The sequence below is a fragment of the Harmonia axyridis genome, chromosome 6, assembly GCF_914767665.1.
Source record: "Harmonia axyridis chromosome 6, icHarAxyr1.1, whole genome shotgun sequence".
Taxonomy (NCBI): domain Eukaryota; kingdom Metazoa; phylum Arthropoda; class Insecta; order Coleoptera; family Coccinellidae; genus Harmonia; species Harmonia axyridis.
In genome coordinates, this window is record NC_059506.1 from 3,316,636 (window position 1) to 3,341,006 (window position 24,371).

General features: G+C 33.0%; 4 protein-coding genes and 1 long non-coding RNA gene across 5 annotated transcripts; 1 reads left to right on the forward strand and 4 right to left on the reverse strand.

Annotated features, from left to right (window-relative positions):
• Window positions 1–287: 287 nt before the first annotated feature.
• LOC123682610 (lysosomal-associated transmembrane protein 4B) lies at window positions 288–8,779 on the reverse strand. Its single transcript, XM_045621343.1, has 8 exons — window positions 8,544–8,779; window positions 8,272–8,382; window positions 8,011–8,197; window positions 7,760–7,898; window positions 7,547–7,706; window positions 7,249–7,491; window positions 1,029–1,187; window positions 288–909 (listed from the first exon to the last, which is right to left on the reverse strand). Exons 2-8 carry the CDS (start codon window positions 8,380–8,382, stop codon window positions 877–879), a joined length of 1,032 nt encoding a protein of 343 aa, XP_045477299.1. The 5' UTR covers window positions 8,544–8,779; the 3' UTR covers window positions 288–876.
• Window positions 2,589–3,313, reverse strand: LOC123682611. Its single transcript, XR_006747837.1, has 2 exons — window positions 3,082–3,313; window positions 2,589–3,009 (listed from the first exon to the last, which is right to left on the reverse strand). It is a non-coding gene; the product is annotated as an uncharacterized LOC123682611 (long non-coding RNA).
• Window positions 8,780–9,044: 265 nt separating the features above from the next.
• On the forward strand, window positions 9,045–20,616 carry LOC123682609 (probable aconitate hydratase, mitochondrial). The gene is made up of 10 exons (XM_045621342.1): window positions 9,045–9,381; window positions 9,540–9,767; window positions 10,223–10,493; window positions 12,121–12,315; window positions 12,374–12,639; window positions 15,009–15,365; window positions 15,427–15,646; window positions 15,702–16,014; window positions 17,639–17,941; window positions 20,260–20,616. The coding sequence occupies exons 1-10, from the start codon at window positions 9,349–9,351 to the stop codon at window positions 20,438–20,440; spliced, it is 2,367 nt and encodes a 788-aa protein (XP_045477298.1). The 5' UTR covers window positions 9,045–9,348; the 3' UTR covers window positions 20,441–20,616.
• Window positions 20,617–21,372: 756 nt separating this feature from the next.
• Window positions 21,373–22,928, reverse strand: LOC123682384 (survival of motor neuron-related-splicing factor 30). Its single transcript, XM_045620982.1, has one exon. The coding sequence runs from the start codon at window positions 22,783–22,785 to the stop codon at window positions 22,042–22,044; it is 744 nt and encodes a 247-aa protein (XP_045476938.1). The 5' UTR covers window positions 22,786–22,928; the 3' UTR covers window positions 21,373–22,041.
• Window positions 22,929–23,286: 358 nt separating this feature from the next.
• On the reverse strand, window positions 23,287–24,168 carry LOC123682386 (GTP-binding protein ryh1-like). The gene is made up of 2 exons (XM_045620983.1): window positions 23,787–24,168; window positions 23,287–23,737 (listed from the first exon to the last, which is right to left on the reverse strand). The coding sequence occupies exons 1-2, from the start codon at window positions 24,056–24,058 to the stop codon at window positions 23,368–23,370; spliced, it is 642 nt and encodes a 213-aa protein (XP_045476939.1). The 5' UTR covers window positions 24,059–24,168; the 3' UTR covers window positions 23,287–23,367.
• Between the last annotated feature and the right edge of the window lie 203 nt (window positions 24,169–24,371).

Below are 24,371 nucleotides of genomic sequence, written 5' to 3' on the forward strand. Positions count from 1 at the left end.
TTTACCCAACAGTGAATCGTTTGATGGTCCCCTGTAACCAAAAAATTTCTTTTCCCGTTTGAGGCTACAACTCCTGACCTTCGACTTTGAGTAAGTGGTCTTATCCACTGGACAACTGCCCGTAATAATCAGAATAATTATGTATACTGAAAAGTGTTTCATTTTTTTTTTACTTATACCATTATGAGAAGTGGAAGTGTAGCACTAAAAGTATGACGCCCATACTTTGCTTGAACATACAGGACAGTTGAGAATAGGCTATAATAAAGTCAAAACAAAGTCAAATATAGATTTTAAAACAATTTTATTGAAATAAAGAAAACAAATTGTTATTCAAATAAACAAAAATAAAATCAATTTCATTCTACACCCTACATATTTTAAATTCGAATATAAGAGTACCAACAGTCTATGCAAGAATATTGGGTATCAACTGAATCCACTTCTTTCTTATACACAATTTCTTTACCTGCAATTTCCTACATGTTCAAAATTTTCAACTGTGTTGAAGTTGTAGTCGGTACCGGTTCCAGCTCTGTACCACATCAATTTAAAATATAGATACACCTTCCTTAAGTATGGACAAGGAACTATACATTTATATAAATATACGACGTTCAAACACTTGACAATATTAACAGTGTGAATAAATGTTATCTTGAACTCAATTCTAAAAAAGTTCAAAATGAAGATTCTCCCCCTTCTTTTTCAAATACACAATGTAACGATATTCAATACACTAAATATGAACATTTGATAACAATAAAACGATGGCCATTATTTTAATCATAGTGAAATACTGATCTACTTGTAATCATATAGTGAAATGGAATGTTTTTGACTTGCTATTGATAAAGTAACAAACATGATATTACCCTATTCTGAAACCATTGCTCTAGATGTTCCAACCTAAAAAATAATAAAATTAAAAACTTCAGAAAAAAGGTGCAAATCACTGAAATTTTTTTCCTGACACTTTCTTTCAAGGATCTAATCATTCAGACACATTTTAAATTAATTAAATATACCTTATTGACTTCTTGAGCAATTCCTTCAGCGCAAGTTTCTGCTTCTCTTGCTTGCTCCAGATTATTTTCATTTATGGCTGTTGCCTCTTCTCTTTGTTCTACAACAGTATCCATCGGTGGTGTAAGGATGTAATGATTATTTATAGTTTCCTGCAGTATCTGGAATTCATTTAGAAAATCACAGTGGTTTTATGTAGTCTTTCAGTTGTTATTATTTGGTAAGAGATCGTAATTGGAACAAGTTTTTTTTTGAGCGTCCATTTGTCTCTATAATTTCGTCACAATGTCTGTAGTTTTAAAATTTTTAGCAAATTAATACGCCAATTTCGCCCTTGCAGACCGCTTATACCTTTGAATAGTTGTGGTCTCCAAGGGTGCATGAATAAACGAGCACCCAGAATCTCATAACTTCATGCCAATGTCGATATGAGAGGTTAAGATTACTGCAATATTGAACTCCCATTCAAAGTCAGATACTGAAGCTGATTAATAAAATGATTAAAAATTTAAACATCGATTATTTTCTGATTTTTTCAGAGAAATCAGAAAGTAATCAATGTTTAGGCAAATGGAGCAACTGGCCATTAGAATAGTTGTTTACAATAAAAGTGCTGAAGGCATTGATATTCTTCCACAAGTTCAAATGAATAAACCTTTTGTAAGAACATTATGCATTATTTACTTCACTGAATTTTTATTGAAACTAATGGAATATTGCCATAAATATTGTTTAGTGATTTTTGCTTTGAAAAATCGTGGTTGGCAGAACTGTTTTCTGTGTTACAAATTTAATAGATAATATCTAAATCCGTGACGGGGGAGTTCTGAGTACTAACATATAGCGTATAGTTCGTCTATCTCCTTGGTTACTTGGACATGGGCACTTTTATTCTTATGGAGGTCGGTAACCACTCCCACTCTTCTTGTCATTTTAATTTTCAGATAATTTTTATGAACATTTTCCATGGTAACCGACACTCCAGACTTTCATTTTAAGAGTCCGTTCACGCGGCGCAAATTCAGGCGTTTTCTTAACTAATTCGGTCGTGATTTTCTCAGGAACGGTAAACGCTATCGAGATGATTCAAAACAATATTGGAAGGTCTTAATCCCTTGTATGTTCGTTAGGTAATAATTTCACTTTAAGTTGCAAATTAATTGTTTTATTGAAGTAGAAAGTACGATTTTCAATACCAATTTTGAATGATTTATTGTCGCTTCAGTTGACCTAAATTCGAAAATCTAATACAAATTGGTCATAGCCTATTTCTTCTTCTTTGCAATGATACCAATTAGAAATATATTACATCATAGTTACTCAAAATTCTCTGAGACGTTGTAAATCTGTTTCGAGTGCCAGAATTGTGAACTAAAAATCGTTGCTCCTCCCTGAGGGGCGTGGCTTGTAGCTATCAGGACCGTCTCTTAGGAAATATATTCTTGAAAACCTGAATTATTTGTTACGGACAAAAAAAAATATTTGGTCGCTTAAACCTGCAAGTTCCTATTCCAGCATTGATTATCTTTAAAGCCATATGTCTGATTTTCATGTTACTTTCTCGAATGAAAAAATGTATTCCTCATGGAAGGTTTCGGATTGGATGCAATAGTCAATTAATTATTTCGGACCGAAGGTTCGTAAGTTTGAGAAAAAGTAGATATCTGTTATTGAAAAAATCGATTCGGATGTAATGATGGCTGGCAAATTACCTTGTTTTTAACATATTTCATATAATACAAAATTTGGGTAGTTCAGAACCTATCTAAGATTCGGTATTGTGCTACTGCTTGAGAATAATACTTTAAAAGTTAACAAGAAGTGATTTCGTGTAAATTTATTAGAGTTATTTCAAGATTTCATTGTCACATCAGATAAACATCAGTTGTAAATAAAGGTTATTCGGTACTCTTTTGTGTACCGTATTATTTCATTGCTGGACAATTTGACAGTTTCTAGGTAGGTTCAGCATTGCATAGGTACCTGAAAGAAGGCATTTAGGAGTAAAAATTTAAAATGGTCTATTTTTGTACCTATTCGTATATTTCTACTTACTCATTGATTTTATGTAGAAATGAAGAATATACCCGACATTGAAATAACCATTTTCAAACTGAAATTCCTAGAATGGTATTCTCAATTTCGGGTTGAGGTATTACTAGAAGTTTTCATATCTATTTGTCCTGTGCAGTTCTCCTTATAATTTTGTTTATGTGTATTGAATTGAACCTTTTATGCAGGGAAATATCTTTGGATACATTCCGAATTGTTTGTATTCAGCAATTTCTCTAAAAGAACATTCAAGTCACTCCGTTATTTTTGAATAAAATTGATCTAATATGCGTTTGGTGAAGGAAATAAAAATAGGTTTTCAGTCGAAATTAGTTTTCGTACGCATTATGTGTAGAATTTCGAAATGGTATGAATGTCCCTTGTTTTTCATTTTCACTGTATAAAGAAAAAAAGACAATTTTTTACAATGATTTCAAAATAGAAGAGTACACAATGAAGTATGTAACAACAACAGTGCATACACGCTATGAAAATTGAAATTCATCTTCGACAGCCATAGAAGCTGAAGGATTTAGTTCCAGTTTACCTATGTACAAATTTGAAATTGATACAGCAAAAAGATTGCCGATGGGGACAGTAGTTGTTACAAAAAAAAAATTCTTGATACTACTCTTGTTATAAGAAGCTCAATTTTTCTGTGTTCATCAACAGTTGAAACCATAGAAATATTGAGACTCTTAGATGGTACAAAACCTTATTATTTTATGGAAAAAAGTATTTGACCATTTTCCATTATTTATATTGATACGATACCATACGATGTTATATATTTTTGAAATCAGGAAAGATTGAGCTTTCAAAAAATAGCATAGAAATCTAGTGTTCCCATTTGAAAAAACATAACTTTGGGTCATAGCTTCATAATTAAAAACCCTTTTGAAAAGACGAGCAGGCCACTGGATTTTACGTAAAGAAGTGCCTCTATGTTGTTTTTATTTCAGAGCTCTATCATCAGTATTCGCGGAGATATCAATGGTTTCCGATATCGCCATTTTTCAAATTTTCACCTATAACTCGAAAACAAAAAAAGTTAGCCAAAAATGAATACCTACTACTCTTGTCAGTTTCCCAGAAAAAGAGAACTAGAATGGGGTATCAGATTTTGTCTTTATCCTCTGGTTCAAAAGTTGAAGTGCTAGAACATCGAAATTTGCCCACCTTGTATAGTTCAGAAAATAGAATGTCATTTACTGAGGTACTACTGTAACGAATTACGAGAACTCTCGAAAGCACGTAGTGTTCTAGGGCCGGTGAAGAATGTGATAAACTACAGTTCTCTGCAGGGTCAGATAATTATTGAGAAAATTGTGAAAAACCATACATAGATGAGGGAACATTCCAATAATATAGGGCTGAATTCTTGAGGGGTTTAATCAAAGCAGAAGAAGCTTATAATGAAATTTAGCTGAAAACACAGCTTCAAACTGATTCTGCTGATTGGCATCAGTAGAGGAGGAAATTGTTGACGGCTTCAATATATGTAAAATGCCTCCTATGACAAGTTGTTACTCAACAGTTGAAAGCATTTTACAAAAACATTTTTCTGCAAAAGCTATAGATTCGGGAAAAATAATGAAGATCGTGCGAAGCGTCTATTAGAGAACGAATTGTGCTCGAAGATCACAAACAGTGGAATTTTTATTAATAAAAAATGGCCTTTTCTAGGTGCCTCTTCAGATGGCGTTGTTGAAAAAAATAATCATTCAATTGAAATCAAATGCCTCTTTTCAGCAAGAAATAATATGATGAAGGACGCTATTGAAAGGAAACAAATCACATATTTGGAAAAAATGATGATTAGAAATATCGATTAAAACAAAGTCATAATTATTATTTTCAAGTTCAGGGACAATTAAATATAGCTGAAAGAGAAAAATGCCTTTGTCGTATGGACTTTGAAGGACTTTTTATTTATCGAAGTCAACATCGATGAAGAGTTTTTAGAAAAAAAATTCTATTAAAAATCCCCAATTCAAACTAGATCTTCAGGATAAGCAAAATTGAAGAAAAAAAAGGCAATTTGAAATATATCATTATGAACCAAGCTGATTTTTTTTATTATTATAACAAAGTACTATTCCTCAAAACTGTAGATATTTATGAAATGAGTTCATCAACATTCTCAATGAAATTTTGGATTAGATATTTCAAAATTCACGCCATTTAATTCATAAGGATTTTTACAATTCAAGAAATGAGGATAATGGTATATCAAAGCGTATTTGGATTCTCAATTCGATATCAAGTAATTATGGAAAGTAGAGAGACTTTCTCGAAACCTAAAAAAGAGTTCGTATTTCTCAACTCTTAGCTCTTATTATAAAGAAACCGTCTTTACAACCATAATCATAGGTGACCTTTTGACAATCATTTCATTTCATCAAAATGTCAAAAATGCGGCCGCAAATTCCGACACGCACTAGTAGAACACGAGAAAGAAACGAGATCATCCCAATGCGTTACAAATTCATTCTCTCTGGGCTGAGGGGCTAATACGTTCACGATATATTCACCACAATAGTCAACGCCCACCCGCTCTAGCCCCTGCACGTCGCGACCCCTCTGCTACCCAAGCAGTGTGGTGTAAACAGACTCTTAATTATAAAACAAATACCCTTCATGGCAATTAAGATTTTTTGTGTACAAATTACAAGAGGGTAACCATCAATAACCTCCAAACTTGTCAAGGCAAAAATTTGTTTACCAATGACAAGTGACAAGCAATGACAATACGCTCTATTAGTGTGACGTCACACACCGCCATTTTTGGTTCTCCTGTCAATGTTCGGAATCCAAACAAATAAATTGTCATTCAAATTAGTACGGTGTCGTTGAAGGAATTGGCTTCTTTTCATAAATAACGATTTCAGTATTAATTGATACACAGAAGGAAGGAGGTTAATACCAGTAAGTTTGAATCCTGTATCATTCCCCAGATTGTGTATAAAGCCGTGTTTATTAGCTGAACTTCAAGTTCGAACTTACTGGCATTAATCTCGTTCCTTCTGTCTATCAATTAATAGTAAAATCGTTCCTTAAATAATCTTATTTATCAAAATAAGCCAATTTTTTCAACGACAACGTACTAATTTGAATGACAATGTGTTTGTTTGGATTCCGAACACTGACAGGAGAACTAAAATGGCGGTGTGTGACGTCATCACTAATAGAGCGTATTGTGTATATACGAAGCAGGTTACCTGAAATACTCGAAACAGCTACTAACCGCTCTGAAATTCTTGACGATATGTACGAAAAATTATACAGATTATTTAGAAGTGGGAAACTTTTGTGTAATAACTCAGATGTTAGGTTTTAGGTATTTTGCAAAAGCATTAATTTTTTAGAGGCCCAACACAACCTGAGAATAGTTTGATCGGATTAAACAATGTTCACGCACACTATTCTCACTAAACTGTCGTGTTTGTAGTAACTTCAAAATGTATTTGGAAATTTGCAGAAAAGTTGAGAAAATAAATTTCTTACAGCAAGCTCTTGGTGCTAAATCTGAATAATTTATTCGGAATCCGATTCTAAGATAAGAGGGGATAACAGTTTGATTGCATATTTCATATTGCATGTATAAAAGGTTTGAAGAAAATTTTCCAAAAATTCAAGCTCATATTACACCAAAGCAGTTGAGATAACATGAAATCAAGAAAATGATTTTTTTGTTAAATTTATTATATGTTTTGTTATAGTATTTATTATTTTGTGTAATTATAGTCAGAAATAAATAAAAACAATAGTTATTCATTTTTTCTAGATTTACATTTAAATATTCTTGAAACTTTTTTGTATGACACTGGTCCTTTATCAATTCCTTCAATTAGGTTTTCAATTCACTTGCCTGCTATCAACGTCTATCTACCTTTAAGCCTATTCATAGGCAACATATAATGGAAACAGTCTAAATAATCAGCAAGTATGTATACTATCGTAAAATTTAAGTATTTACAGATAGTTGGCAGATAAAGCAGTTGAAAGAGAATAGGATAATTACTACCCCCACCTCCCTCCCAACTTTGTGGAAGACATATTTCAAATTGGAGAATGTGCTTAGTTGCATATATATCCGTTAGGAACCCAATCAAATGATCGTCTGATGGAAAACTCGTTACATTTTATAGCAAAAAATTTTTAAATTACCTCCATTGTAGCAGGGTATGGTGGTGGTTGATCCCCCATTACATCCTGGTATGAAGGTGGAGGAGTCTGTTTAGCCAAACGTCCGCACATTGCTTCTTGTCCACACAAAATGCTGCTGTAGTCAGGATCTGATATCTGACCATCTGTTGCATCAAAAGCTATGAAATGAATGGTGCTTCTGATATTTTGTTGTTTCAAGGATAAGAACTTGTAACAACGCCACACTATCGAGATGCAACATGCCTGTAAGAGAGAAAAAAATTGATGCAATATTGATCCTGACAAATTGGATCCTCACCTTCCACGCCATAGCAATCAAAAATGTAGACAAAACAACTATCGATAACATATTAGGACTCAAAGACAACAATAGCTTTTTGGACGGTAAGTTATGCCAATGCTCCTCCACCAAACGATGTATGGACCTCAGGTAACAAAAATAACCTGTGGCCGTTAAACTGAAAAGGGAAGTAATGAAATAATCATATTACAAAGTGATTTTTCAACTTACGCTGTGACAGCGAAATCGAAGAGTTGTAAGCAGAAGAATGGAAGCAGATGATGAGCCTTCCCCTTTATCGTTCCATAGAGCATGCATAATGTGATAGCCAGAGTACAAATAGTTACTAGGGCCCCTGAATCCATATCCGCTAATCATAGAAACACACCCAATTAGCCCAACTTTTGACTTTTAGAAAATTAAATATTTAGGAAAGATGCATTCTTTGAGTCAACTTACTTAAATAAAGACAAATAACTCACATGAATAGATCGTCCTGCCATCTTGGGTTGTTGGTAAATAGTAAGGATACTCATCAGCCTCAACTTTACTCAAAGGAGTGGGCAAAATATGACCTTGCTGAAAATCTTCACGATTGTATCTCTGTTCAATCAAGTTGTGATTTCTCATAAGCAGAGCCAGAACTACTAGGGCCAATAAGTGGAGAGACTTGAACAAAAAATTGAACAATAACAATAGGAAGTCAAATGAAATATTCAGTCTCAACAAAAATTTCAACTAACCAGATGCCATATTCCCAGAATTATTGTTGCTGTACGAACATGGATACACCCAAAACAACTCCACTCACTATTTCTACGGGACCCCAACTTTCCTAATCTCATGGCTAACATCTGAAATATGTAATCGGAATCAAGCAAACTAATATGGATAATATTAGATTGGAATGTTGGATTTCAGGGTCGTATATCACAAAACATATTGAAGCTATGATGATATCATGAAGTCTTATTTTCAGGATAACTTTTGGTAGTTTTGATAAATAATTCGTTACCTAGAAGTATTAATTATTTTTTCAAACTGCAATATCTACAATTCAGTTTAATCTGGCACTAATCCTATTATGATTTCTCAAAACAAAACTCCCAATTAGACGGCCCACAATCATAAATGTCAATAAGTCGTATTGACTGACATTCATGTCAAACGTAACGATAGAGGTACGATCAGTAATAAAAACCAGGCAAAACAGCGTTCAGATTTTTTCCAAATGTATCAAGACAAAAATGTTTTCCATTCGAGTGAAATGGCTAAATAAAGAATAATGCATCAAAGGAAAAATTGATATTTTTATACTTCAAATAGAAAATCGATTCGTAAAAATGTTCATTTAGAACTTTGATACAATAAATGATTATTGCATTAAACATTAATTGAAATTATCTGATTATTTCATCTTTCATGCATTGAATTTTACAAATTGAGTAAAAATTGAGTCTGATTTATCTAGGTGCAAAGTTTAAATTCCAACTCACTAGATGTGCGTAAATAAACAATTTTTAAAATTTCATTTTAATCTTGCTATTGAATTGGCGAATTCGTATTCGAGATCTCCCAAACTAATAAAATTAAGACTAATATTTCAAAATCTATTTGTAAATTCTCGCGCTCTTGTTATAGAAGCGAAAACGCCGACGGATATCGTAGCGTAATCGAATACGTAGATGGTCCGTGGTCCGATCATCTCACTGATGGTAGTTTCAATTTTCCTGGTTGATTGTATCACGAGAAAACAAAGCAACTGATAGCCATTTCCAAAGCACTTCAACCTTTTTTACTGATTCATTTTTTCTGCAACCATGGCGTACTGTAGGGGAGTTTTGCATCGCCAAGTAAGTGAAAATTATATTTACTTTTATTTCATTGAAATTAAAGCACTGCCGCTTAAGAAACAGTTATTTAGGGATTTATTCTTCAATGTAACATCGTGTTCTGGATAAGTCTTCCTCGTTAATAAATTATTCTAGGTTTTGTGTCTTTTTGATTCCAGGGAAGCAGAGTGGCTTCATCCTTTTTACAAGATATACAAACAAGATGTTTCAACGTTTCACCTTTATCCTCTGCCGCTGTGAAGACAGCTATGAGCAAATTCGATAAGGATCCTTTACCATATGAAAAACTAACAAATAATTTGGAAATCATCAAGAAAAGGCTGAATAGACCTTTAACTCTTTCAGAAAAAGTATTGTATTCTCACATAGATGATCCCCAAAATCAGGTAAATCCTCTAAAAATACTGAAAATTATTTTTTCTTATAAGTTTTTTTATAAAATAGAACTATGATTACATAATCAAAATAAGGTTAGGTAAAGGACATTCAATTAACCTTGGATTGTTTTCTTTGAATCTATTTTTTGAATAGAAAAAAATTCCTTATGAAATATCCAAATTTAAATATTGTTATTTGCCTTTTATAAGAATGTTTATTTTGAAAACTGTATAATGGAAGTTATTGCATTTTATCAGTTGATAAAATTAATGTTATGTCTGAATTTTGAGGATGTTATTTGTTATCTTAATCTGCATTGATTGTTATATTTGTGTATATTTTATCTTCATAAACAAGTCATATAAATAACCTCAATATTCACCATGAATTTTCTGCAGTAAGTCACAAAAAATTTTTGTTGTACCATGAATCTTAATTATTGGATATTTTCATATTCTTATAGGAAGTCGAAAGGGGTACCTCCTATCTTCGCCTTAGGCCCGATAGAGTTGCTATGCAAGATGCTACAGCACAAATGGCGATGTTGCAATTCATTTCTAGTGGACTTCCTAGAGTGGCTGTACCTAGTACAATCCACTGTGATCATTTGATTGAAGCACAAGTTGGAGGCGTAAAAGATCTTGCAAGGGCTAAAGATTTGAATATGGAAGTATATCAATTTTTGAGTTCAGCAGGAAACAAGTATGGTGTTGGTTTCTGGAAACCAGGATCAGGTACAGATTTTTCTTTAGTAATCATCTTCAATTCTAATTTCAATATTTACAATTTACAGTTTTGCAAGGAATTTGGTCAGTGAGTTATCCTGATGATATTTGTGATTCAATGTAAATTTAATTTAAATTTGATTTTTAATTGACAAAATTTCATGACATAAAATTGTATTGGAAAAATATTGATCAATGAAACACAAAACCCATCTTTGAAAAATTCATTGGAAGTTATTAAGTTTATGAACACTTTTAATTTAATAAGATGTTCAAATTACCTACCATTCTGAACAGTAATAGTGTCATGAAAATAGTGTCAGAAAATGCCCTTCACATTCCACTTCCAATGAGTTTTTTATTAAGAAAAGTATGCTAGACAGAATTTTTTTAGCTTATTCTTAGATAGAATCCCAAGAAATTCAAAATTTGTATCACTTGACCACTATTGTCATTTGAGACACTTCATTAGATTGCCATACCGCTCAAGGAATAAACGTACACACACGAATTTGCAATAAATACCCTCATTCATATCAAAATTGGCGTACCTCGCTTTTTTCCAGAAAAACTCATATTTATGAAAGTATTCTGTTGGCTTGGTGTATATGGGCCACCCGGTATAATAATGAGTATGAATTTAGAACAATATTGCATGTCAGACATGCCTTGAAAAAAAATAATGATGTAATACTTCAAACACATTGTAATCCATCACTTTTTGTAACAATTATCTCCATGAGGAAACAAAAAAAGGGTAAAAAAAAGAGTGTATGCTTAAAAAGTTGTGCTATGGTATACAACAGGTAAAAGTCCTTGGTCCAATTATGAACTTATTACCAAGCTCTTCTGAACATTTAATTCACAATAATTCCCAATATGTATGGTATCTATGTATAGTAAAGTAAGTACAGGATGCGCCAAATTGGACACTTTTTCTATTTCTATACTAGGTAAACGAAACTTATTGGCAAAAACCGCTATGAAATTTTTTTTTCAAATGGGACACTCAGAATATTTCTACACATTTCGATAAAGCTTGAAATTGCCCATCCAAAAATATAGCATGCTTGATATTTTTTTAAGTCATGTTCGAAGACCCAACAGGTGGCCGCCTAGGTCGCCTGATCTAACGTCTATGGACTTTCACCTTTGGGGAAGATTCCCCATAGACATTAAGTCAGTCGACCTAGCTGGCCACCTGTTGGGACTTTGAACATTACTTCAAAAAAATATGCTGTATTTCTGGATTGGTAATGGAATTGCACTTTTCGCATATGAAATTCTGGATTATATCGCTAATTCTTCCTAGATGGCAATGATAAATGTTAAAATGAGATTTGTTGTTCTCCTACCAAACTTTTTACTATAAACAGACTAAATGGCACTTACCAATTTAAATTTACCACTTAACGTACCAACTTAATAGAACAATTTTGACAGTCCCTTCAAAAATGGAGTATTTCAATGATCAATTCCTTATATTAAGTTGTTTGAATGTATTTATGAGGAAATTATTTCTATTCAAAAATCTTTCTTCCAATAATTGTGATAATTTCACCAAGACCTCAGAATTGATTGTGGGGAAATAAGTCATAATAAATGATCATTACTGATATTGTTACTTAAATTTCAGGTATTATCCATCAGATCATCCTGGAGAATTACGCTTTTCCTGGTCTGGTCATGATCGGTACAGACTCGCACACTCCCAACGGTGGAGGTCTTGGTGGCCTTTGCATTGGTGTAGGTGGCGCTGATGCTGTTGATGTCATGGCCAACATACCATGGGAATTGAAATGCCCTAAAGTTATTGGTGTTAAATTGACTGGTAAGTTTGGGTTTGAAACTACGATAAAAAGGACCTTCACACATTTCTTGACTTTTAGGAAAATTATCTGGTTGGACATCACCTAAAGATATTATTCTTAAAGTTGCTGACATTTTAACCGTAAAGGGAGGTACTGGTGCTATTGTAGAATATACAGGTCCAGGTTGCGAGTCAATTTCTTGTACGGGAATGGCAACTATTTGTAATATGGGTGCTGAGATTGGAGCCACAACATCAATATTCCCTTATAATAAGAGAATGAGGGATTACTTGAAAGCTACTAAGAGGGAAGGAATTGCCAATGAAGCTGACAAGTTTGGAAAGGTAACAGAAATAATCAATAATTTCCTACTCAAGATCAATATCTTTTATGTATTTGTCATCTTCTGCTCACATTTTGTATGTTTGGACATAAAGTGGAATTGAACATTCTGTGTTGAACCAATTGAAACTATTTTCTATTCAGATCATTGTGTAGAGCTGTTCAATCTTATTAGCATGTCCCATATGGTCACTTGTGTTTCATCAAGAATCTCTATTACTCACAACAACCTTTCTTTAATATTCGTCTTTGGACGCCAGAAGTGAAATTAAATAATTTCAATACGTTCTTGAAGCGTGTATCCTTTCATTTTTATTAATGGCGTAGTAGTTACTTGTCAAATGATGATAGCTCTAAAAGTGACAGCTACCCAGATAGCAGGCTATTCAAAATGAAACTTCTTATTGGATAACGCATTATGATAAGTAGCCATTATAATCCCTCTATAGGGATTTCCAAAGTTGTTATGACGAAATGTCTACTTTTCCTCAGGTTCCACTTTGGTGCTCCAAATCTGAGTATTGTTCAAAAATTTTGACAGTGTTTGTAAATTGTTGGAACATGTGTAAGATTATTTTGAAAAACTAATGGGGAGAACTGATGTCAACATTGAGATGCATAGAAAACCTGGTGTGTCTACTTATACCTTAAAACTTTCAGACAAAACAGGAGATTTTTCAGATTTATACCTACTTGATTTCGAGGGATCGCGGGCTTTTCAGATGGCGCATACATCGTTTACATTTGACATTTCTCTCAATTCTCGACTCTCGTGAACCAAGGGGGTAGATCTTTTTTTTTCTTGGGGGGGGGATAATCGAAAAAAAAATTTTTGACGACAACTTTTACTCATATATGTAATGTTAAAAAAAGAAGTTGGATAACGAAGTTTGAACCAAATTACTCAAAATAATTTTTTTTATTACTAATTCGGTTGTTCTTACTTTATCCTGGGTGTTCTCAAATTAGAGTTACGAAGGAAAATGAGAAATTACTTGGATAATTTTGAGAAAAAAAAATTCATGAATATGAGCACACAAACGCTTTGCTTTCAATATACAGGTTGTTTCTAGTGTGTCATAATTTTTGTGATGCTTGTATCAGTTTATCAAATATTCATTAATCTTCGCAACAGATTGGGTAAATAAATACCAAAACTTATAATGAACGCATTCATGAGAGCTTACTAGCTGGATCTTTATAATAATTTGGATTTTCCTGAGGATTACTAGAGATTTTTTCTCGAAATCGATAGCAAATACGACAAAACTATAACAAACCAAAAAGTGTAGTACTGGACCAGAGTTTTTTTTCTAAATTTTTCTAAACTAACAGTCATTCACCAAAATCTAGTTTTGGAGGAAGGAAACAGGCATCCTTCCAGAAAAAATATCACCCTGTAGATTTGCATTCAAAATTAGCATATCGCATGGTGTAACCTTTAAACTGGAATATCTATGGCCAATTTAAATTAAATATCTTGTGAAGGGAAGGTTATACGAGAAAAAAACGTAAACTTTAACACATGTATCTCAAAACAAAATGTTTGGGGACTCATATTATAGGACTTTTTTTCTTAAAATGATCCGGAAATCTGTCATTTTCATTTGTATCTCTAATTTAGGAACACCGTGTAATTACCCCCAGTATCCCTCCATTTCTACGCTCTTGTCGTGAACTTTGAGTGTAGAACAAGAATATTTTATATTCTATGGTCTGTTATTATATTCCATTCATTTGATTAAAAATTCGATATGAACTGAATTGTAATTTATTGTGAATTTTTGCAGTGTCTAAAATCAGTATTTCCTTTTTAAACGGCACCTGGCAGATAGCGGAAATTCGAAAATTTTTGAAGAGCGACCCCTTACAGACTCAAAAAGTCTGAAACAAAATCGAATCAGTAAACACACCAAGTATTCTATGCATCTTAGTCAACATATATTTTGACATTGACTACCTCGGTAGTACAGTGGACTGAGAAGTTGGCTGTGGTGCCGAAGGTACCGGGTTCGAATCCTGGCTAGGTCATGGATGTTGTGTATGTCTGGTGGAGGTTTATGAGTTTGATATAGTAAATATGAAATGTTCGCTGTGTAGATGGCCTTAGTAGCCAAGCACATATAAAGGAAAAAAAAAAATATTTTGACATTGATTGGCACGTTACATAACCTCTGAAAAATTACCTACCTATTGTAAAGTCTAATGCATCTTGGTCCAATGCCTTACCTCCTCTATAGATGTCAATTATGCCAACTTAGAACAAAATTAATTTCAAGAATCCTTTTGAGTGAATTTTTTTCATATCGCCAGTACATTCTCGAAAGAATATTTCACCTCAACTTAAACTTCATCAATACCAATTTTCTAGGTACTTCTTAACCCAGATGACGGTTGCAAATACGATCATGTTATCGAAATTAATCTTGATACCTTAGAACCACATGTTAACGGTCCCTTCACACCTGATTTGGCTAGCCCAATCAGTAAACTAGGAGAAAACGCCAAAAAGAATGGATGGCCAGTTGAAATTAAGAACGGCCTGATAGGATCCTGTACAAACAGTTCATACGAAGATATGGGCAGGTGTGCCTCTATTGTTAAAGAAGCCATGAGCCACGGAGTCAAATCTAAAATTCCATTTTACGTGACCCCTGGATCGGAACAGATCAGGGCCACCATTGAAAGAGATGGCATCGCTGAGACTTTGAGGGCTTTTGGAGGCACTGTATGTAGAGAAAAATATGTAATGTTTAAATTATTCGTTGAAATCTGACCTTACTGTATAGGTTCTCGCCAATGCATGTGGTCCATGTATCGGCCAGTGGGATAGGAAAGACGTGAAGAAGGGAGAAAAGAATACTATTGTGACTTCGTACAACAGAAATTTCACCGGAAGAAATGACGCCAACCCTGCCACCCATTGTTTCGTTACATCCCCCGAAATGGTTACAGCCCTCAGCATCTCTGGAAGGTTGGACTTCAATCCGCTCAAAGATGAAATTAAAGGTAGATTTTTTGTGCTCGTCTCGATTTCAAATTGTTTATTTATTTGTTTTTCAAGGAACTGACGGTAAATCCTTCAAATTGAGCAGTCCGTTCGCAGATGAACTTCCAACCAGAGGTTTCGACCCAGGTCAAGATACTTACGAAGCACCCCAAGCCGATGGAAGCTCGGTTAAAGTTAACGTAGATGTAAAATCTCAACGTTTGCAACTTTTGGAACCTTTCGATAAGTGGGATGGTAAAGATTTGGAAGATATGGTTGTTTTGATTAAGGTTAAAGGAAAATGCACGACTGATCATATTTCGGCTGCTGGACCTTGGTTGAAATACAGAGGACATTTAGACAATATCTCCAACAACATGTTTATAGGGTGAGTATTGAATCTTATAAAATCGTGCAATAAGAATTTTTAATTATGCGCTTGAGAGTTTATTTTGGACAAATTGAGGGTGGTTGGCCTAGTAGTTAACAAGAAATTGCTAACGAATCGAAAAGCGACTGTTATAGGTATATCGGACAGGCAGACATCTAGGTTGAGAATTAACCACAGGAAATCCTGCTATCATCGAGGATGAGTATAGCTCCTTGTGGTTAACTCTTAACCTAGATGTTCGATGTACTTATCCTTGTAACTTCAATTATCTAAAAACGGCAGAAATTTTATTTCTTTCTTTGGAATTTAGAAAAAAAATAAGAATGAAGTCATCATTCTAATTCTGATCAATTTTTTTCCATCAAAACAGAAGATAAAAGACTAGTTAATAGTAGGCTGTACAATTTTTTTAGATATTTTTGTAACATTGAATTTCTCCAATGGTATCTGAGTATCAGAGATCACCAATTTTCTCTTCTTCTATGAATTTGCATACCTTTAATACGCTCTATTAGTGTGACGTCACACACCGCCATTTTTGGTTCTCCTGTCAGTGTTTGGAATCCCAACAATTAAATTGTCATTCAAATTAGGACGGTGTCGTTGAAGAAATTGGCTTATTTTCATAAATAAGAGTATTTGAGGAACGATTTCAATATTAATTGATAGACAGAAGGATTGAGGTTAATACCATTAAGTTTGAATCCTGTATCATTCCCCAGATTTTGTAAAAAGCTGTGTATGTTAGTTGAACTTCAAGTTCGAACTTACTGGCATTAATCTCGTGCCTTCTGTCTATCAATTAATAGTAGAATCGTTCCTTAAATAATCTTATTTATCAAAATAAGCCAATTTCTTCAAGGACAACGTACTAATTTGAATGACAATTTGTTTGTTTGGATTCCGAACACTGACAGGAGAACCAAAAATGGCGGTGTGTGACGTCATCACTAATAGAGCGTATTGCTCTTAAAAACGTTTTATCAGAAAATTTTGAATGTTTTAAACAACCCTCAGGAATAGCATGCCCCATTTTTAAAATGTGTTCTGATACTATGGGTATGGTCCGTATTTCGCAGAGAATTTCAGAGCGGTTTCCAGTAGTTTTCTATATTACAGGTAACCTGCAATACGGATCGCTTGACACTTGTCATTGGTCAATAAAATTTTTCTTTGACAGAATTTTGGGGGTTATAAATGGTTAATCTCTTTTAATTTGTAAATCACTAAAAGTTCTTAATGACTCTGAAGGGTAGTTGTTTGATAACTAAAATAATAAAGTATTTGAGTGTTAGATATCATGGAAAAAGTCCATAAACAATAATCTGAAAATTAAAATGACAACTGCCAAGACGAGGGGGCGTGGTTACCTAACCTAACCAAAATGAAAGTACGGTTGCTCTGGTGACAGATACTGAAGAAATAGTCACCGCTTTTTGAGGAATTCGATATATGTATAAGGACCACCAACTTACTAACCATAGTAACCAAGGTGATATACGGACCTTACCCTTTATTGGCATAGTTGTTACCTCCATATTGATATTGCCGTAACTCTCAACAACTGGCTTGTAATTATATATATTTTGTGCGATCACCTCATGAATATTGTTTTATTTAGGGCAACAAACGCAGAAAATGGAGAGATGAATAATATTAAGAACCAGTTATCAGGCGAATGGGGAACTGTACCAGACGTAGCTCGTTTCTATAAATCCAAAGGAGTTAAATGGGTGGCAGTTGGAGATGAAAATTACGGTGAAGGAAGTTCCAGGGAACACGCTGCCTTAGAACCAAGGCACTTGGGTGGAAGAGCTATCATTACCAAATCCTTTGCTCGTATCCACGAAACTAACTTGAAGAAACAAGGTCTTCTGCCATTAACCTTCGCTAATCCTAGCGACTATGACAAGATACAGCCAACGTAAGTAAAACAAAATGTAAATCCTATTGTACCTGGGTCAAAGTATAAGAAAAATGGTGGTGTTAATCATTTCTGAATCCACCAGATTTACAACTCCAATCAGTTGATTAAAGTTATAGTGGAACCCATCATTAAAATGATTAACTTTTAATATGAAATTGAAAGTGCATTTAAAAACATGTCGATAGCTGTTATATTCAGGAAAAAAGTTACTAACTAAAATTCAAAATACAATGTAAGAAGGTATACTAGACTAGCTCCACTATTGGATCTCTTATAATCTTCTATACATCCTATTTCATTTGAATATTTCAGAAGTTTGAACTCTCAGAAACAACTTGTACCTTTTTTGAAATTTTTAAAATTCAGTCTGCCAATGAAGATTTCTTGCTATGATTATTCCTTTTGTGACTCATTTTTTCCTTTTGGTTGTGAGAATCGTACGCGAAATTTGATTTATATAAAGGGAGGTCCATTCTAAAAGATCCACTGAAATTACTCTTTTGTAAGAGCCTGGATGTAAACATTTTTCAAAAGAAAGTTTCTTAGTCTAGTGGGGAGCATCAAATGCAGAAATTCAACGTTATCTTGAAATTTGATTTCAAGGTCATTTCATGGTCAAGTAGTTTCTTTTGAAGCATCAAATGCAGTAATTCAACTTTATCTTGGAATTTGATTTCAAGGTCATTTCAGGGTCAAGTAGATTCTTTTAAAAGGAAATATACATTTTTCTTTGAAGAATATTGATTCATAAAAAAACTCGGAATATTTTGTCTCATTCGTTTTTGCAATAAAGTGAATCATTGTGGGATATAAAGTGTTTTATGCTTAGATGGTTTTTATGAAAATCTTCTACACACTAACTTGTGAGAATATTTGAAGAAGTGAGTATTCATGAAGGGACTAATAACAAACCAAAGTAGTTTTTTTTTCACCTAATTTAATGTTCATACGTTTCCTTCAGACAATTGATAAGGAGAAATGAATGAATAACAAAAAATAATAATAATAAACGCAATTTATTGACCCAAGGGCCAAATGGCCATCGACAGTATTAGTCCTACAGCCAGGTAAATTTACAATAACTGAAATATAAGATTAAACAAGGTTTGTAGATAAATAGTTTGGAGATTTAACATTTGGACGAAAAGCAAAAAAAAAAAAAAACATTATATTATAGTGGTGAATCAACTAGATTTTGAAGTAGTGATCATTGATTGGCATCTTCAGTGGGCAGGACTGTCTCTGAACTCCTCAAGATGTTCTCTGATGGTTTTTATAAAAAATAATACTAAAAAAAACTCTGCAATTACGTACAATCTAAAATTCACAATTATGTACCAATGGATCTGTTTGCAGTGGTAAAAATTTCAAAATTCGGCATGTAGTGAGATTTTATTATCAAGGTGTCAATTCATATGAACGGTTGGAAAAATCACAGAAAAAAAACTAGATTTTATTTCTGAATATGGTGATACGGAATACAAAACCAAATGATTCTATGAGAAATAACTATGAAGTACTGTACCCATTACCATCTTGAGCATGAAACACCCAATATCTCCAGAGAAATACATTTTATTTTAAAAAAAAGGAGGAGACAAATTCTTTTTAGTTTTCCATTCTGCAAATGTATATTCTACTTGGTTCTGTAATGACCTTGTAATTAAACTCCAAGGTCACATTATTCAATGTGGATATTCGTCCATCTAAAGACTATGAGACAATCATTTGAAATATTTTTGATCCAATCTTTTCCCAAGGAGTTATTTCAGTGGATCTTTTAAAATAGGTCGCCCAGTATATTTAATCACTATCTAAACAATCAAAGTAAAGGAATACATGAATCAAAGAAAAAAATCTACATTGGCAGGCTACAATTTGAAACTGGGGCTGAAGGTTTGTTAAAACTTTTAAAATATACTAATAAAAGGTTTTTGGGTACAACGGAAAGTATATAAATGTTGGGAAGAAAAGCTGCTCAATTTGGATTAATTCACTACGCTAATCGAAGGAGGATGAATAAGACATCAAGTAGTGGAGTAGTTTAATATGCTTTTTTACTGTTTCTTTAGATGCTAACCGTATTGTTGAAATGTTGCTAAACATATGTAAACTTCAGATGGTTTAGAGTGTAGTTACTTCAACTTAAAAAAAAATCAATTAACTTTTACCAAATTTCAACATTTTGTAATTGAAGCATGTTTCATTAAATATTATCACGTTCAAATAAGGTTCATTTGAGCTGAATAAAAGGTTTCTTTCAAAACAACTAGACGTAGATTGAATTAATCGAATGCAATACTTTCTTTTTTCAGGGATAAAATCACCTTGAAAAATCTCTCCAGTTTAGCTCCAGGCAAACAAGTAGAATGTGAAGTGAAACACAAGGATGGATCAGTAGATAAAATAATGTTAAACCATAGTATGAACGATCTGCAAATTGGCTGGTTCAAGGCGGGAAGTGCATTAAATAGAATGAAGGAACTTGCAGCTTGAAGTTTTTAACATAGGTTTTGACGATAATTATTACATGGACATACCAAATAGAAGTAATCTATTAGTTGCTGATGTGTCATTTATACACTGAATTTTTAAACATGTATGATATATTAAGTTATCATTTTTGTGATAATACCCCAAAAGAAATAAAAGAATAAAACAAAAATTTTTAATTGTCTCTCTATTTCAATATCATTACAGTACTAAAAACAGTGGTGTAATGAACTCATTACAGCATTGCTTTCAGTTAAATTTTTCGTTTTGTGTTTATCTAACCTGGCTTCCGATCCTATCAAATTTCAAGACACTTCAATTGTCAATATAATATAATTTGGATGTAGTGAAATGATAAGCAACATTATTCGCAATTTCTCTCAATCCTGGTGGTGTTTGATCGATTTCTTCAGACATAATTCACTAATTAAATGCGTAATTATAAATTATTTCAAAATTCGAAACGTACGATTCAAATCATATTACATAGTCTGTCAATTCTCGTAATAGTCACACCAACTGCCAAGATACAATACAAAAGTCACTAGGATGTATAATCTGAATTTTTTATTGAAATTCAACACTATTTCACAAAACTTGACTGAAATAAAGAAAATATTGTCTAATACTCGTTGAAGAAGGCAATTCCAACACTAATGCGTTCGAAAACTCGCTCGTTTTCGCATTCGTGTTGGAATAGGAGCCCTTTCTACTACTTGTTTTAGAAAATACTATGATCGTTGAAGTACCTTCCCCACATTTAGTTAGAGAAATGGTTTTCCATGTATCTGGCTGAATTTTTGATATGTTGTAGTTCTTGATGAGCTGGTGAAAAAGGACTATATTCTGTTGAATTCTTCCAATTTTTGAAATATTAACTTTAAATGTTGTGTTTTTTTTTTCAAGGGATGAATTTCATAAGAAAAATTGCAAAATAAAACAAAAATAATTTATTTATGTTTGTCTTTCCATCATTGACTCAGTGATGAAAATTGTTGCGAAAAATTTTTTACAATTTATTTAGTACTTAAAATAAGATCAGAATTGGTTGGATTCATATGACCAATTTACATAACTAGATATAATAATATCACTCATGAATTAACCTTTCTGTCGTAATTACACAATCAAATAACAAGATTAAGCGTAAACACTGGAAGTTCTAGTTTCCACTTATGCCAAAAAAACTGAAATTTGTGTAGTAAATCGGTTTATTGAATGATATTTTTCAAATTTGGATCAACACCTCAATCTCATTGATTTTATTACATATTTTTCCTCAGTATAAAAAACAAAGAAACCATTTTCTAATATTATTTCAATCTCTAATGAATGTGCTATTAAGGATGAAATCAGATGAGATTACATTTAAAGAATATTTTCAAAGATTTATAAAATATGTCACATTGAGAACACTATTTGATATCATATAATTTTTCAGTTTTTTGAGCTACACCTATATGAAAAATATCTTTAATATTCCCAAAATGAAAGATTTGATAAAAATGAGAATCTTCTACTTATTTTTCAATTGTTCAGATTAATTTTCCCAATCTTCAAACAATAATTTCATAAATATATAAGTTTTTCACTCAACAAATTATTTACACTCCTTTCCTCCATTTTTCTGCAGTAACAAATTCCGTCATGGGCTTACCGCTGATACCACAAGTACCAATTCCAACCCTACCGTTAACTGATTCTGGGGAAGCAAATATGCTTTTTCCTTTGAGACCAGAAATTTTTTTATTCTTACCAGCTTTAGAAGTGAATGCCAACCATTTTTGCTTTTCACTTTCACGTTCTTCCTCCAGTTCCTTGAATCTTTGTTGTTTCTTCATCTTCTTTTTCTTCAAGTACTCCTTATTATTCATTTTGGCCCTCTTCAGTTTTTCAGATTCACTTAACACTCGTTTTTGCCCTGTGAATTCTTTAAGTTCAGCTAAGGTTGTGACTCCACGATTTTTAAACGCTTCAAAAGTTACATTTACCTGTCCATCCGGATTAATCGCATCGATTCTACCTTCATAATACTGTCCATTATCGCTCCATTTGGCCATGCATATATCACCTATTCTCCAAATTTTCTTTGCCTTATTTCTTGCAACAAATTCCTCAACTGCCATCAAAGACTTAGTAATTTCATCATCTTCAGCTACTCCTACAGGCTGCGTATATTCTGGTTGATTAGCAGCTTCTTCAGCTTTATTTTTGAGATCCAAGGTGAGTTCTATAACTTCTTCCAGATCAACTTTTAGTTTCTGCAACTCCTTATTATCAGGATCAGTCAATAAAGCAGCTTCTACTTGTTGCAATTGTAACTTGTAATTTTGCAATTCGTCCCCCATGATGGTTTAAAAAATGGAACATGCAAGAGATAATTAAACAAAATAATGTTTCTCTATTGTATTACACACAATAACTTATTATTTTTATAAACTATAGCTTTCTGTTGAAAACGTTGACTGATGTTGACATCTTTATCAATACACCACAGAGTACCATTACCGTAAAGTAAAGAAACTTATTCTTCTTCTTTTCTTTCCCAACCAACACTGTTTCCAATGTGCCAGGCTAACCATAGAATATAAAATACCTCAAAAAGGTTTATCATAAAGAGACATCTGTGATTATGACATAGAAAATGAACTTCACCTCATTTGTTCTTTCTTTTCTTTCGTTTAACCATCAAACCACTAAAAAAATATATTCAGGCACTTATTTCATATAAAAATTGCTGGCTGTTGAAAATATACAATAAGTACTATTAACGCATTTATATGTAATTGTTGAAAGTCAACTATATTCTTGAATTAGATAATAATAGTTGAAGATAAAATATCCTAATAGTCAATGTAACCCGTTATTAATTTGAATTTATGCATAATCAAATGGATCTGCAGTATGACTGTAGGTAATTATAAGGTACTTCAACATATACATTGTTCATTTTGAGGAGAATCTTCAATTGTATTCTCTAGGACAATGTCTCGAAAGTGTTGCAAATCTTTCTCGCTAGGTATATCTGGCAAAGTTTCAGCAATTCGTCTAAACAAGTATCGGACGTTGTAACCATTTTTCGCACTTGTCTCCATAAAAAGCACTCCTAAACGATGAGCTTCTAGTTTTCCATCATCATGTGTGACTTGTCGTAAATCGTGTAAATCAACTTTATTCCCCACAAGGACAATGATAACATTATCACCTCTCTCCATTTGCACATCTTTTATCCATTTGGTGGTTTGTTCGAAGGATATTTGGTTGGTAACATCGTAAACAATGACAGCTACGTTCGAATCCCTGAAATTCGACCTCTAAAAAATGTAAAAAAATATTACCGACTATTTACCGAATATATGAGGGTATTAAAGAACGAAATCTTTCTTGTCCTGCAGTATCCCACAACTGTAATCTGACGGTTTTATCTTGAACATAAACAGTTTTTGACAAGAAATCGATTCCAACCGTGGCTTGGTAACTGTTATCGAAACTATCGTACATAAATCTGGTAATAAGAGAAGTTTTTCCAACACTTTGTTCTCCGAGCAGAACCAATTTATACTTCTGCACAGTTTTCGAATGTTTATTTTGGAGGAGGCATGACGATGATGTATTATTCATACTTCCAAATGTCAGATTGAAAATTTAACTAGAAGAATTACAGATTTCTAACCCATAAATCCAAATAACTGTTTTCTATATACATTTTATGTACTAGAAAAATACTAACACTAATGCTAAGATGACAATAAATCTTGAGTTAAAACGTCGACTAGGTAAAAACTCAATTGACAAGAGTGTCGGTTACAAGACCTTTCCTAGAAAAAACATAACGAATCCTATTTCTCTACGTTTTAAGGAACTCTCCTGAGTTATCCATAAAGCAGAGAAAATCGTTTTATTAGTATTTTGAGTCTATGGGCTTAATTGAAAC